The sequence below is a fragment of the Accipiter gentilis genome, chromosome 35, assembly GCF_929443795.1.
Source record: "Accipiter gentilis chromosome 35, bAccGen1.1, whole genome shotgun sequence".
Classification (NCBI taxonomy): domain Eukaryota; kingdom Metazoa; phylum Chordata; class Aves; order Accipitriformes; family Accipitridae; genus Astur; species Astur gentilis.
The window spans coordinates 9198566-9215260 of NC_064914.1; the positions used below are offsets into that span (position 1 = coordinate 9198566).

General features: G+C 45.6%; 1 protein-coding gene across 1 annotated transcript in view; it reads right to left on the bottom strand.

Moving 5' to 3' along the window:
* The window catches only part of LOC126034690 (uncharacterized), a 266639-nt gene extending 251072 nt beyond the window's left edge, over positions 1–15567 (bottom strand). The window contains exon 1 of the mRNA XM_049792659.1: positions 14469–15567. Coding sequence (XP_049648616.1) covers positions 14551–15537 — 987 coding nt within the window. The 5' untranslated portion in view covers positions 15538–15567 and the 3' untranslated portion in view covers positions 14469–14550. The remainder of the gene's footprint in view (positions 1–14468) is intronic.
* Between the last annotated feature and the right edge of the window lie 1128 nt (positions 15568–16695).

Sequence of the window (16695 nt, forward strand, 5' to 3'; positions counted from 1 at the left end):
AAGCACAGCACCGTGTGAGCCCGCTGTGTATTTATAAAAACAGCTACACATAATAAAGCTCTGCAGGGACCGCTGACCCACACAGAAGCTGTGTTTTCTGAACAGGCCGTCTGTGTGAAATCTGCAAACCCAGGACTGCGACCCCCCTCACCCTGTCCCTTCTCTCCTTCCCTCAGCCGGGCCCAGCTCCACCTTGGAGCCCCCTCCGGGCAGCCAGCAGGCAGGAGACACCCCCACGCCCGCCCAAGGGCCTCGCTCGCCTCACGGGCAGCCCCAGCCCTCACCTCAGCCAGGCCGCAGCTGGAGCAGAGACTGCAGAGACCAACATGGCCGCCCGGCAGCCCCGTGCCCGAGGCCTACAGCTCCCAGCATGCCCCGGGAACCAGCAGGGTCCCCCGGCAGCCCCGTGCCCCAGGCCTACAGCTCCCAGCATGCCCCGGGGCGCTTTTTCCTGCTGCCTGACCCTGCAGGGACCCCATCCCCGGCCCGGCCCCGCCCCCCGCAGGTCCCTTGGCCGCCTGCCCGGGCGAGGACGAGGAGGAGAACGAGGAGGAGAGGAAAGAGAAAGAGGAGGAGAAGGAGAAGAAAGAGAAAGAGAGAAAGAGAAGGAGAAGGCGGGACAGAGCGGCGGACACAGGTGGGATGGAGCAGGAGAGAGGGGCGGAGGGGAAGGGTGAGAGGAGAAAGGCAGGAAGAGTTTGTGTTCCATTTTTTGATATCTTAGGGCTACGACGTGTTCGGGCTCTGGTCTGCTAGTGTTACAGTGTGCTAGGGCAGTGGGATGGCCAGATTATAGGATTCCAGAGTTTAGGCGAGGTAGGATTAAAGCATGTTACTGTTACAGACTGGCTGTGGGTTTGTTGGCCCTGGGTTCTTGGACTTATGTTATTTTTGTCTTGCCTTGTCTTGTCTTCTGGCTGGTCTTTTTTTTGTGGGGTTTTTTTTCCCAAATCTTTCTCTATGTTGCTGGTCTTTTCTGGGTTTGGAGAGGCACCTTTGGTTTATGTACGTTTCTTCTGTTTTTTTTTTTTTTTTTTTTCCTGTTCTGGTGGTTTGTGTTGCATTTTATGTCTCAGAACCACCATTTGTGGTCTAATATGTCTGACCAGGTGTAAGAAGCTGCATTGGATGGTCCGGACTGGAGGCGTGGAAATCCATTTTCTTGCTGCATATCCAGACCCCGATCCCAGCAGACCAGGCGCAGCCACCAGCTCCACGAGGGCCTAGCCACCGGCTTTGCAAAAAAAAAAAATCTGTGCACTGTGTCGTTGAAGGGAAAAATTGCAAAAGAAAAGGCAAAATGCTTATGACTTTGTTAACGCTTTATTTTGGGGCACTTGTTTTGTTAACTGTCATTGTAATAATTTTGATGATTTATGTTTGTTTACCCTGTGATTGCCATTGTGGGCAATCACCTTCTTTACCTAATTCCCCAGAGCCGTGAACAAGTAATGCGACCTGGGACACGTTTTTGGTTTTATAAGATAAGATGTTGTTAATTAGATTTAGATCTGTTATTTAGATATGTAATTTAGATAACTAAGATGTTGTTGTTTAACTTAGAAATGTTGTACTTAGAAAAAATGTTTTTAATTAGTATAGCCATCGTGTAATATTTTTGGGTTTTTTTTAATGAGTATTTACATATTGTTTTATACCAATATAGAATGGGCCTTAGGAAACCAAGTCACTTAAGCTGTACGCATCTACCTCATGCGCCTTCTACCTCTATCCTTTTCTTTCCTCTCTGTTTCTTCTCTGCAGCCAGCACCTTATCTTGCTCTTTCTCTTTGTCTCTCCTGCCGCACCTTATCTCACCCTTTGTCTTTCTCACCGAGTTAACCTTGTTTGATGTATATAGTTTGACGTTACGATATATATTTTGTTAAAGTTTGGAAAAAAAAAAAAAAGCTATTAACCTGCAAAGGTTTGGTGTATTGTAGCAGTTGGGGCGGTGGGGTCTGGAAGGCGACCAGCGCTGTGAGGTCTGGTGGATGGCAGTGGGGTGGAAGCAGCTGTTGGGGGGTCCGTCATTTGCACAAGCCAGCTCCCCCACCCCCGGCATGCTTTGGAATGTCTGGGTCCCCATGGCTGTATTTTGAATGGTCCCTCCCAGTTGGGTCAACGGGCCCAGCGCAGCCAGTAGATCCCGTTGGAGCTCCTCTGTGTGGCATAAATCCCTCGGCATTTGTGATTCAGGAGAGGTAACATTGGAATCTGCAGATCTCCTTAGATGACCTTCAGGAGCTGTGGGCTGTGGGTGGGGACTGGCTCTCTTTCTCTCGTCCAGTGACTGGTGTCATTGCTCATAGGAAGTGGAAGAGCTTTAACAGGCGAATCTGTCGTTTCCCTTCTGGGGGTTACGGGAGCTGTTTTGGAGGTGAGGGAGATGTAAATTCACGGTCTTGAGCCAACCTGGATAGAGCAGAGGTGGACTGTGATTTGTCTGACCTCAATTGTCTATCTGTAATGCAGTTGTAATTGTCTCTGCCTGCACAACTGGCGTGAGGTTCTATTTTATTTTAAAGGAGCTATAGTGAATCAAGTCAGTGAATCTAGTGCACGCTCTTTCTGACCAAATATATGAGCATTTACTTTAGGATAAGAGAAACAGTACCTTGAACTCGCTCGTTATACTGACTTGACTCTCTGTTGCCTAAAAATGGGGCCAAGGTTGGCTGAGACATAGGCGTCTACATGAGAGACATCCACGTTTAGTCAGATGAATCACACCCCAGTCTCCTGTGTTCCTCATCAGGTCTCTGACCACTCTGCTGTTAGCCCTAACTGAAGCCAAGTACAGTCTCTGTCTCTTTTCTTTCTTTCTTTCAAACAACGGAAATTCAGTCTTAGACATTCAGTTGCAGAAGAAAGTTTGTGTTTGAAGATCACGCTTGGATCTTCGAGTAGCTCTAATTAGATGCCTTTTCCTCCTCGCTTCGTCCCTGGTAAGCTTAGGCACTCTCTCTTTGTCCTGTTTCTGAGGACCGCTGCCCAAGGCGCCTAGCACTGCAGAGGGAGATGCTGTATCTCATTTTGCACTGTGAATTTTGTTAGTCATGAGGTGTTGGAGCGGCAGAGGAATGCACGTAAGTCGACCCAATATGAGTGATAGAAGTGATTCAACTTTATTTGCACGGATAGGTCATATTTATACAGTTTGCGATAATTATGCCTACTAGTCCTAATATGATTGGTACATTGCTAATGTTTATTCATTACTAAAACACACCCACTTGTGATTTGCAGCTATGCGTGTTCCGTAACTTTCTCATGAGAACTTCTTCAAAAGTTACTTGTGAAGTTATGCCAAGGTCACACCGTCCCTGTCTTTCTCCTGATAACAGCGAGACCAGCTCTTGTTTTTCGCCCGATATCAGTGAAGCCAGCTATTTTCAGCCAAGGCCTAGTCTTGCTGCTCAAACTGACATTCTTTCACACAGAACGCTGCTCGCACAACTTTTCCACAGGCCCATGTCCTTCTTCAGCAAGCCAGTTCCCAACAATGAGGAATGAAGTATTTTTGGGACATAAGCTAACTACATTGCACTCAAGTGAAAAAAGTGCTCTGTAACTTCCGAGAGATAGTATTGGAATATAATCAGAATACAGCTATATGGGGCAAAAGATGCTTAAAAAGTTAGGTGAAAGTTATGAGCATAGTGCTATTTTTGGAGTTTGGATTTGTATATGTTTTAAAGTTTGAATGTAAACAAATCTGGTTGAATTGATGTGGAAAACATGTTCAAATTGCCAAGTACTTCTTTCCAACAAGAATGAGCAAAGTAGCAGCTACAAAGAGTGTTTCAGCTTTGAAGTGGTTTATATTTTTCAACCCACATCTCCAATTTTCTGTTAAAATTAAAGTGGCCTAGAAAAACAATCTTTTAATTCTGTGTCACCAATTTGATGATCCACCCCTTCTAAGAAAATTATTGTTGATATTGCTTAGTAGAGACGTAGGCAATTAGTGGTTGGACTGTGGCCTCTCAAGACATGCGTCTCGTTTTGTCCAGAAGACACTCAGGCTGCAGCAAGCAATCAGAATTCACAGCAAAAATCAAGGATCCAAAAAAAAGAAGCCTTCAAATTACAAAGGAGGGATGGGCAAGTAAAAGGCAAAAGCCTGAATCCCATCTGTCCTAAATAATCCACTGCTCAGCTCTGGGCTGGCAGCACAGGTCCCCTGCAGTTCGGGGTCTTGGGCACAAATCTTCTGCAGTTAGGTGCTTACCTCCTTCCTCAGGCAGGAAGAAAATAAAAATAAAAGGAGATCCCCGTTACTTAGTTCAGCGAAGGGAAAAGAAAGTTCTGTTTAGATCTGTTTGCCTGTTTTGCAGGATGGACTTTAGCACAAAGGCGAATAGTGCCCCAGTAGCAGGCGGCTGGGCAGGCAAGAGGGGATGCAGGAGTCTGCTCCCAGGGAAGCCGTTCCACTTTGTATAATTTAGGAACTGTTGTATTGGGGGTTTGAAGCCAAGTTCCCAGCAGGCACATCCTAGCTCTTTTCTCTCTCTGGCCCATTAATTGTCCTGAATCCACTCCGGGTTTACAGAAAGTGGGTCAGCTACCGTTAAAGAGGGATTTTGTCCTCAGGATGCCTGCAACCTCGAGCTCAGCCTTGTGCTTGGTTGGTGAGAAAGCCATGGCTCTACCTGCAAATCTGAGTGAGGAGGGGGTGTGGATATAGGAGTTTTGCAGGGAGAGCCTGAGCCACTGGGCTGCTGGACAGGGTGGGACCCGTGTCAGCCAATTAATCTTTTAGCTCCAAATGCCTTTGACAGAGATGCAGGTCTCCTGGGGATTGTGGGGACGTGCTCCTGCGTCTGGAAAAGATGGCTGAGTTCCTGGCATAAGAAGGGCACTGAGGTTTAGAGGTCAGAGTTGAGGCAGGTATGTGATCTTTAGTCAAAAAAATGTATTTCTGTATATTCAAGCAGTTTTTTTACCTCTCCTCTGCTAATCCAGTGTGGAATATGAGCCAAGAAAGGGGAAGGGTGAGAGGAGAAAGGCAGGGAAGAGAGAAAAAAAGGGCACTTCCATGCCCCCGTCCTTGGAAGTGTTCGAGGTCAGGTTGGATGTGGCTTTGAGCAACCTGACCTAGTGAGAGATGTCCCTGGCCATGGCAGAGAGGTTTTCCAAAAAGCTGGAGCTGGGGCGTATTAGGACTGTAGTCCTATCAACTAGTCTCCCCAGTCAGAACAGCTGTTTACTTACAAGGGTAACTAGGCCTTGACCTCATTTGCCTTGCCTAGTTTATAGGCATTGTCAACTTCCACTTCCTAAGTCAAAATAGTCATAATGAATATTTTCCTTCTTATGATATTATTTCCATAACAAATACAGAAGGAAAGCCTATGTTTAATTGATGTGCACTACATCTAAATTAGAACACCTACAGCAGCAACTTCCTACATGTTGTACGTATTACTGGCAGCGTACAACTTGCACTTCAGAGAGTTTGCACAACACAAGAATGGGTTTTAGACTTTGCTAGCATCCACGATCCTTCCAGCGTACAGAAGGCCACCATCTGCCTTTTGTTGCCCCGTTCTTCCTACAGAGGCTATAATTAGAGATTGACATAAAGGACAATACCAATTAGATATAGTAGATATTATTAAGAGCAAATTCTTCTAGGCAAGAGTCGATATTTTTCAGTTGCCTGCATGTATTACTAAAAATTTGATCTCACAACTTAAAAGGTGAGGAAAATGGCACTTGGAAAGCTTTACTAAGAGTGACTTATGCCCAATAGTATGTGTTCCCCTTTTGGTATTAAAAAAAAAAAATAATAAATCTTACTTCTCTCTCTCAACTGTACCAGACTGCCAGGCATATACAAAGAAGAGAACTGAAGAGAGAAAGTAGCACACATGGCATACTACCTATTCATCCATCAACCTTCTGTTTAAATGAGAAGTCTCTGGCAGTTTAATATTTTGCCAACTCTTGCTATGATTTGTCCACCATAGTGAACAGCTCCAACCTACTCCTGTTCTGAGAGATCCTAATTTTATACAAGAAGTTAAACTCATTTGTTCCAAGTTTTGACACTTGTTTATAGCTTCACAAAGCTGCAAGCCATTTCTCCTGCATACTCTGACAGACAACAGATAAGTTCACACTGTTACAGTTCAGGGAGTTGCCTTCAGCCACCAGGGTGGTGTATTACCCTTCACTGTAAATGTGCCTCTCCGACTCACACGGTCGGCTTGCCTCCAGCTGGGTAGAAATTTATCACTCCAGCCTTTTCTACCCTCACCACTTGGGAGGAGGAATGAATGGAAATCAGCTCCTGAACCCCCAAAATTGATAGCACAAACTAAACCAAACAAACCAACCAATCAAATCCAAGCAACCAAGAAAACCCCCAAACCCTGTGACCTTCACTGAAGTAACACCAGCTACACCTTCCATTCCTACCACACAAACTCCTGCTAATAAAAGCCTGCAGGCACCTGCTGGCAAGTTAAAGCACCTTGTTCCTGACACCAGCATTCAGAGAAAGCCACTTTTTTTCCACCTTGAAGCATGGCTAGTAGCCTGAGAGTAGTGCCAAGCTGCAGCCGCCAGCAGCCCGTACAGCACAGATATTAACTCATTTTCCCTCAAACTTCTTTTATCTTCTTCCACGCACGCTTCCTATGCTGTTGCCTCACAATGACATATTTGGCCTGCTCTTGTCCCTGAATTGTTGTTTTCTTGCTTCCTGAATTGGAGATTTTAGACAATCTGTGGGATGGATCCAGGGTTTTGTTCTGATTTATCTTGAAGATTTTATAAACACAGTGCACCGTTACAATCTATCTCTAACACATATATACCAAAAGGAAGGACTGACCTGACACTGCAATAACAGATAAAACAGACTCCTCTCTCTCCAACTGAGAGAAAGCACCTTGGGTATTTGGCCTGACTAAAGTGAAGAAACTCAAAATTGTCATAAGATAACAGTGTTGACTTTTCCAAGAATTTGCTCAATCAGTGTCAACTAAGTTGTTAGAAAAAGAATGTTGGAGGCTGACTTCTATTTCAGCCAGAAATCAAAAGGGTAGCTTTCCACCTGAGCCTTTAACTGTATTTAATTCTGATATGGAATTATGGTTTCCTGCAAAAAAGTCCTCTTTCAGAGTCCTCTTTTCAATCAGGTACTGGAGTTTTATTGTAAATAATTTTACTGCAAGCACACATCCCCTTTGTTAGAGTCAATTCAAATTAGGCCATTTAAACATTAACGACTGCTTGTATTCTCCACAACTATCTGTCCATACTTACTTCATTATAAATCGGCTGTTGCAGAAGTGAAGTCCTACGGCCTTGTTTAACAGCTTACAAGTAGTAATACATAGAATTTCTGTAGAACACTTGCGGTTCCCAGCCTGGTCTGCCACCTGCTGAGCAAAGTGTACTGGCTCTCACTGGATGACCTTTTGGAGTGGAGAGAGGAAATAGCAAAAAATCCCATTCAGTTTCTTTCAGAGAAGTTTCTTACCAGTGGTGGGCATTGACTGTCCTTGGGGACCAGACAACTTGCTAATACTGGCTGTCTTTGCACAGGAACCTGATAGCCCTTGTGAATAAATGCAGACAGTTGAAAAATAAGCTGTACTCAAATATAAGAATCGCTGCCTATGTTGAAATAAAGCATACCTTCTCTTCCAACAAACCGCTGATGGACACAGATGAAGATGTAGAAGGTTCCGCGGCAGTCACCATGGCAGCAGGAGGTGTAACACTCATGAGTGGTGGTGGAGGCGGTGGCAGTAGCGGCTGCTGCTGCTGTTGCTGCCGAATCTGCTGACGCAGCCTTTTTGTGTAGCCAGTTCCATTTCTGAAGTTGTTAACAGCCTAGAGGCAGAAAAACATTAACAAAAAGGGTAAGATGAAACTTCAGCAGATATACGAACAAAAGCCTTCACAGAGGAAAATGTCGCGTCCCAAAGTTGGAGCGACTCAGGTTCGTGGATTTCCTTTGTCAGAATTAAGGTGAAACGACACCAGGGGAGTTCAAACAACAATCAACATTTATTCAACCTAGCTAACCTTGTCCAAGTACACATGAATTTGTTAATATGAACCTTGCAACATGTCACTAAGCCGCTATTTGAGAAGAGGAGGGAAGTACAGGAAAATGAAATGGAAAAAGGAACATGAAATGTACCCGAAGGAGAGCCCTCCTGTTGAGTCACGAGGTTCAGAGCAGACCCCCTTGCTTTCTGGACTCCTTCTCAAAGAGGAGCTCAGGGGCGGCTAGGTCCACTCTTAGTCTCAGACTTGGTCAACGGTTTATATTTCAAAGGATGAGGTGTAGGGACTGTGGAAAAGAGAGAAGGAAAAGAGGGGGAGAGAGAGTGAGAGAAAGAAAGAAAGAAAGAGAGAAGAGAGGGGTTTCACCAGTCCTGGGTCCAGCGTTGGTCCAGCCAGCGTAGAGATCCAGTTCCAGAGGGCGCGCACTGAGGATTCATTCTCTCCTCTTTTATAGTGTGTTAGTTGATGATCTCAACATGCACAGTTCCCACATCCGGGGTTCACTGGAATCACTTAGTGAGCTTTGGGGGGAGGGGGGTGGTGTTCATTGTGGAGTTGCCTCTCTTTTCCTGCTGGCATGACCACTTAAGATAGAAGCACAGTCCCAAATTCCGTGGGGCCTTCTTCCTCCAGGAGGGCATAAATTGTGTTCCTTCTCCTGGTCACTTAAGATAAGGATTTGGGGCTTTGGAGAAGTGCATTCCCACCCTCCGTGGGGCCCTCTCCTCTGTCCACATTGTCCTGTTCACAAAACTCCAGCATTTTTACAGAGGTCGTTTTGTCCACCAAAGCTCTTTTAGCGGATGTTTGAGACATTAAATTTGTCAGACCGTCACACCACCCCGTGGCTCAAACAGTCGCTGGACTTTGATTCTCGTTCGTATCATCTTCGTCTGTGGTGATCTTGATATAGCGGACAGTAGGAGAAGAGAGAGAGACAGCTGAGGATAGTAAGCGGCTAATCATACATCTGATTATGGCAAGGCCTGTTATTAAACATATAAATCCAATTAATATCATAAGTCCAATATTTACAAGCCATTTTCCCCATCCCGTCAGTCCCAAGGATCCTAAAATGGAATGTAGCCATGAGTTTGGATTCCAGCCATCAAACCAGTCAGCGGGTTGCATTGCGTGGAAGAGTTCTCTCGTCTGGTCGGCAATCTCCTTCATCTTTGCCCGGGCTTCTTCAATGGAAGTCGTGGCATTATGAATGGTAATACAACATTCAAACTCAGTCAAATTCAACATACCACACACACCTTGTTCTTTTAACAATAACATATCTAAGGCTAAACGATTCTGTAATGTCATTTTTGATACCTGTTGCACTTGGAGATTTAGTTCCCCAAAGGCATATCGAGTCCAATTACTTAACAGATGTACTTGCCAAGTTAGGTTTTCTAGCACCCATTGGTGCCGAACAATATACCCAGATGGTGCAAAGAATGCTTCTAGCTCCAACGATACCTTCAGTCCCCAGGTACAATAATTGGGTTTTAAAATGCTTTGAATCCATTTCTGGGTGCTACTTGGATCATCAAGTTCTCATTTCTTCCTGTGAATAGGTGGTGTGGTATATTCAAAGATTCGCCTGGGACACATAGTAGGAATTCCCAAACCAGACCGCAATCCAGCCTGCTCGATAACATTCAAGTGCGAGTACATTTTCCCATCTGAGCACCCCCAGACAGTTCCCTCAGGGGCAGTATACAAAGCATTTTGACAAGTAGCTGCGTCTCCCCGAGGTATTTGATTATCTTCCCCCACCTTATGTCTTGGGAAGTGGTTAATGGGAATTCCACATTTTAGCCAGGTATTAACATTATTGGTGATCTGATTACATTGGTTATCCCGGTTTCGGTATCCAAATTTAGGATATCCCCAACAGGTGCACATATCTCAAATTAAGGTTCTAATGTGGGTACAGTTTAGCAAATGGGCATCATTGGGGTTGGGTGTGCCTACAAATTCTTTCTTTAATAAGTGAAGAGGTTGGGTTTTTAACATGTGTTTCACTGACCTCCCCAAGCAGTGTGGGCGCTATTCATTGAAGGATAGTGTCCCTTCCTGTCAGGTATGTGAACACACCAAGCTGAATCCCATTTTACATTATATTGTAATTCAAAAGGGGTAATTTCCGGGGAAGCAGGCCAAAAGGGCACTAGATTACAAGATATGTTGTGATAGGAAGGGCAGCCTGTTATTTTCCACCAGGATGGAGAAGGTGGGAATCGTCTGGAATAGGCTTCCTCGCATCCTGGAGGACACGGTGGGCTATGACTAACACCAATTTCGCGACTGACCTCCAATCTCCATCGCTTACAAGTTTTGTTTATTAAGTCAGGCCACCCCGTGTCCCGAGGGATCTCATAGAAGGCTGTTTCATCTCGCCACCATCTACCACAGGAGGTATAATCACTTCGATATTGATACTCAAAAGGAGCATCTACTAACCCTATAATGCCATTGGTCATATTATGTTTTCCAATATTGAGCTTCATGGGTATCAAACCGAATCTAATCCCCTGCTCGGCAGAAGTAGGAATCTGAATACAGATCCCCTGATCCGTTTTATTCCAGACATGTATGAATCCTTGTATCACTTCCCAAGCTAAATTGGAGGTCCTTTCTCCTTGTCCAGATGCACCAAAGCTAAGAAAGGCAAGGAGGAAGGAGTTCCAAACCATCTTTCCCTGTTATACCATAAGAATATCACAACCAAAACCAAACAAACAATACAGATAATGGCCCACTCATCAAGTGAAAACATAAGTCCTGCCGTGGGCTTCTGATAACCTGCAAAATATATACAAAAACAAACAATCATTAGAGGGATAGGATTGGAGGAGATGTCAAGCAGTGCTGCTAATGATTGGGATCCATCCGAGAGGCTGAGGTGCACTCTCCAAGGTGCTCATGCAACTTCTGTAAAACAACCTCATGCAGGCCATGTGTAGGATGTGTTACTTATTATAGATGCATACAAACTAGCCTTAAACTTCAAGCTCTCTTGACTGGAATTGCTCTGATTAAAGCATCCGTAGATCAGCAGAATGTGCTTATTGTGTGTAAAAAAGCTAATAAGTTTATAGCGACCTCTTGCTCTCACATGGCGTAGGGGCCGCTGCAAGAACTCCAACGTGGTCTGTGGTCAAGCTTTCTGGGTTCTCCCCCCAACTCAGGAATTCTGAGAAGTCAACACAGCATTACTAGTCAGAGTATCAAAAACATAAGCAAGCAATCAAGCAGCTATGGTTTTAGTACTATAACAGAGGGTTAGTTTTATATTGTGCATCTTAACTGATATGTTTGTTAGAATCCAGCTAGTGGGATACAGAAAAAACATATTCTTATCAGCCATTTAACATCGCAGCAGCTTCAATTCAGAACATGAAGGTCCACTTAGAAGGATGGGACAATCCATTGGGTATTGATACTCTTTCCCATGAGCATCTGTGGCCACCCAGGAATAGAGGTTAAGGGGTATCTTTAGGGTTAGGGGCACTTGCCCCACAGTGGGTAGTTCCACTCATACTGGTTGTCCAGCATAGTGGAGCAAGTGTGCAGGGGTTTTGCCACCTTTTGTCCCTGGAACAATAGAAGGAGGTGTGGGACAGAACACTAGGAGTTGGGGGCAGCCATCTGCCCCCCACCGGCTATTAATTCGGTATACTGCTTCTGGTACTCGCGAGGCCCACCCTGGGTCATGGGGCCTCAGAGCTCGTTTTAGAAGTCCGTTTGTTCTTTCCACAATACCATTAGCTTGAGGGTAGTAAGGGGTGTGGAAAACCCACTGGATTTCCTCATCCTTAGCCCATTCTTGCACCACTCCAGCAGTGAAATGGCTCCCATTATCAGACTGAATTGATTGAGGCTTGGGTAAGCAGCTAAACCATACTTTAAGACTTTTTACTGTATTTTCTCCTGTTGCTCTGGATACAGCTTCGGCTTGTGTTAGTCCTGATACCACCTCTACTCCTACTAACACATATCGTTTTCCCTCTGATAGCCTAAAGGGGCCAATATAGTCAATTTGCCATGTTTGCCATAAACCTTTGTTTGTCCTTAAATGTAGGGGTTGCTCTTTTAAAGGGTTATATTTTTCCAAGCGAACTCGACATTGACCACATGCAGAAATAACAGTGTTACATAATTCTCGTGTAACAGCCCATCCTCTGCTAATAGCCTCTTTGTACAGGTCTTTACTCCCTGAATGGCCACGCTTCACATGCAGCCACTCCAAAAGGTGTTCCCATTTTTCCGCTTCACCATCGACAGCAAGACTGGCTAGACGTGTTAAGGAATCTACCCGGTTGTTTAGAAGGTGAGCTGGGTTATCCCCTGCCTGGTGTGCAGCAACCCAGCCTACTAAGAAAGATCTCTGCTTGGCGATATTCAGTATTTCTTCCCATTTGTCTCGTTGCCATACTGGCACTTGGTTTACTTCCCATTGGTTTTGCTCCCAAAATGGTAACCATTCAGTGCATCCTTTAAACACTGCATAGGAGTCAGTATAAATGTATACTGGTTCTGTTGTCTCAGCTTCCTTAACGATTACGCTCCACACAGCAACTAACTCCCCTACTTGGGCACTACCCTCTCCCTCAGTTATCACATGCTCCCCTGAATCAATATGTAATGCTACTGCTCGATACTTCCACGTCCTTCCATCCCTTTTTGCGGAAGCATCAGTGAACCATACGTTTTTTAAATGGGGTTTGAAATCAGGAGCCACTTTGATATACGATGGAGGGGGTTCTGTATCTGGGTGATCAGAAGGGGGATCCTGTATTTGGAGCGTTTTGGGTGTTCCCTCCTCTACCTGTCTAGTGTGACAGTAGTGGTCTAGCTGGGCATACCACTTCCTTACTGTTTCTCGTTGAGCTACTCCTGCGGGGGGAGGAGTTCCAGCCAATATTGGTTTCAGGATCTTAAAGGGTCCTCGCAAGATGATGGGCTGTTGTCGTATAATTCTCTCAGCTTCTTGTAAGGCTAAGTTAACCACAAAGAGTCCTTTCTCCCAAACTGAATACCGTTTTTCCGCATCCTTAAAGCTACGCGAAAAAAATCCTATAGGACGAGTAGGACCTTCAGGTCCACGCTGCCACATATGTATAGATAACCCATGAATTGCAAAACCCCATTCTATGTGGAGTGGGTCTGTTGGATGTATCGGTCCTAGGGCCTGGTAAATCCCTGCTTCGAAAATTAGTAATTTCAGGGCCTCTTCATGGACAGATGTCCAATCCCAAGCAGTCCTTTTACGGGTTAAATCATATAAAGGGCGAGCTATGATAGAAAAGTCGGGGATGTGTTTCCTCCAAAACACTAGCAAGCCTAGGGCATGCTGTAATTCTTTCTTATTTTCAGGCATTTTCACTTGTTCAGGGGTGGACAAGGTTTCGGGAGGTATACACACAGTCCCTCCTTTCCACCAGATACCTAAAAATTTTACTTCAGGTGATGGGAGTTGTACCTTTTCTGCAGGAATTTGGAGCCCTAAATTCTCTAAGTGATTAATGATTTCTCTCTGGGTTTGCCCCACCGCAGTGGTGTCTGGTCCTCCAATTAGCACATCATCAATATATTGGTATACTTTTACTCCATCTTTGGGAGTGATCTGATTTAGTTCCTGGGCTAATGCATAGTGAGCAATGGTTGGTGAGTGGCAATAGCCTTGGGGAAGCCGTGTAAATGTATATTGTACACCTTCCCAGGTAAAGGCAAAGCGATCCCTATCTGCTTCTTGCAAGGGAACCATAAAGAACATGTCTTTCACATCAATGGTTGCTAAAATCTGGTGACCTTGTTCTTGTATGGTTGCAATTAATTCTGCTATATTGGGGACTGCAGCTGTTAATGGGCCAGTATTGGCATTCAGGCGTCGATAGTCAACTGTCAACCGCCACTTCCCATTTGGCTTGCGGACTGGCCATACTGGGGAATTATAGGGTGAGTGGGTAGGAATAACTATCCCCTGTTCCCGTAACTCAGTTATCACTGAAGTGATCCCTTCCCTTGCTCCCAAAGGCAAAGCATAAGGTTTGACATTAACTATCTTTGAAGGGGGAAGAGTTGGTGCAGACTGCAAAAGCCTCACAGAGATTGCGGGACACCCGAATTTCCATTCTCTTCCCTTAGAGTCTACCCACGACCGGCCCTTTAAGAGGTCAAGTCCTAGAATATTGGTGGGTAGAGGACCTAGTATCATAGTAACCTCAACAGGGGATGAATCCCCTGGCAGCCAGCATTTAACTTTAGCTGTCGGCTGTGGTTGGGAGCTTCCGAAAACGTCTGTGACCCATATCTGCTTCTTATCTGCAATTATTCCATTGCGGTTAGCAACATCCGCCTGGAGTGCTGACATCTGAGCACCCGTATCAACTAAAAAAGTTACTGGGGTCTTAAAGGGACCAAGGGGAAAAGTAATCAACAGGTCTCCTGTCTTATTTTCAGTGAGCCTCCTTAAATAAACCCACTGGCCGTCCCCCGGCTCACTTACTGGGGACGGCGTGTCTAGTTTCCCGTCCTGCGGACAGTCATACCTTCCTCTGGAGCAGTGGGTGTTTGGGGAGTGGGAGTTGCCAGCGACGGTGGATTCGCCCCCTTATAGTCTCGAATGTTTAACTCAGTATGGGGAGGCTCCTTGTTCTTGTCTTTCCACCCTAGGACCAACTTTTCTAGGACAGAGGTGGGCAAGCCGTCCATCACATCCCGGGGAATTCCCTTTTCTATCCCTTCTGCCCACAACAAGTTTCGCTGACCCCCATATGGCTTTTTGGTGTTTACAGTCTTAGATGGGGGAGGTCGGCCAGGGCCTTCTATTCGGCGGATAGCAGGCTTAGCCCTGCTTTCTTCCCTTGTGAGACCCATTCTCCGGCCATAGTTAATCAATTCCTGTGCCACTTCTCCCCAGGTCAGGGCACCTCCTGCATTCCGCCTGCCTCCTCTAGGTGCTATAGCATCGCGTAATCTATCCTGCAGCTGGACAGCATATAATTTCAAAGAATCTGGTAAACCTCGGATTAGAGGAGTCATTCTATCAGGATTGGCATTTAACAACATCGGAGAGGGCTGTTGTGGCACTAATCGCCTATCATGCATTAATTGGAGACAAGCAGTTTTCTGTAAGCTCTCGGTTAACTGATTTATAGAAGGGGTATCTATCCGTGTTGGTTCTCCCCGTTCCATTTGGTCTATTCCCCCTGCCCAGTAAGTTGCCCGCTGCGTCAGAGACCATGGTTCCCTAGGATCATCAGTAGTTAGGAACACTCCAGGTCCCCAATATCCTTGGGCTTCATCTTCTGACAATAAAATCCGGTCACCACCAGTTAATGACACCCTCCACACATATTCTGTTTCAGTCTCCTTTGCTAGTCGGATATACTTTTCCTGAATTTTAGATAATTCAGTGGCAGAATATGGTATCGTCTTAATGGTCACGTGTGGTGCTCCGCCAATTTGGCCATTGTCTATGGTTTCTGTTTTAATTAATGGCCTCATTGCTATCTCTTCATCCTCAGGGTAAAAAACTTTTCTGGTACATTATAACTCTTGATTTGGGTATAAAGATTTTTGCTGTTTCACTTGAACTACCTCTAGACCTTGTAGGTCTAAGTCCGAGTCAGATCGTTCATCTGCCTCGGCTCGTAAAATTCTTTCCCGATCTAACGCATCAGACAAGGCAGCATGAAGCCGCTGTGTTGTATTACGCTCAGCAGTTAACTGCTCTTGCAGGACTTTAACTAAATCCTGCAGGGACTGAATCTTCTCCTTATCTGCCTGCTCAGCTCTCATTGTTTCCTGTCTGTCTTCCTGAGCTGCTGCGAGTGCGGCCCCTAACACTGCACACACTACAGCCTTCCCTTTTCCCGGGCGAAACCTGCCTTCTTTTGCAAGCTTCTCAATTCTTCCTACAATGGCTTTTGGATCATGCCAGTGGTTTCGTGCCCAGGCTACTCCTTGTGGGGAAGGGTGGGCTTTATATACAATTAGCTTCTCTAAAACAGGGGAACAGTCAGACACAGATATTTCCCGGGTCACCATGCCTGCCACTGCTCGGATCTCTCCCGACTTATTGTTGAGAGATCCTTCCCAGATCCTCCCCGCCCGCTCTCTGGGTGGAGGTCCGGTATCCCGTTAGAATCTCCCTTCCAACAAGGGAAATCCTGTATAGGCAGTTAGCCTCTCTAAAAACTGGGGAACAGTCAGACACAGATATTTCCCGGGCCTCTATGTCTGCCACTGCTCAGATCTCTCCCGACTTAGTGTTGAGAGATCTTTCCCAGATCCTCCCCGCTCGTTCTCCGAGTGGAGGTCCGGTATCCCATTAAAAACTCCTTTCCAACAAGGGGAATCCTGTCCGTGACGCCAATTAAGATGTCGCGTCCCAAAGTTGGAGCGACTCAGGTTCGTGGATTTCCTTTGTCAGAATTAAGGTGAAACGACACCAGGGGAGTTCAAACAACAACCAACATTTATTCAACCTAGCTAACTTTGTCCAAGTACACATGAATTTGTTAGTATGAACCTTGCAATATGTCACTAAGCCGCTATTTGAGAAGAGGAGGGAAGTACAGGAAAATGAATATGGAAAAAGGAACATGAAATGTACCAGAAGGAGAGCCCTCCCGTTGAGTCACGAGGTTCAGAGCAGACCCC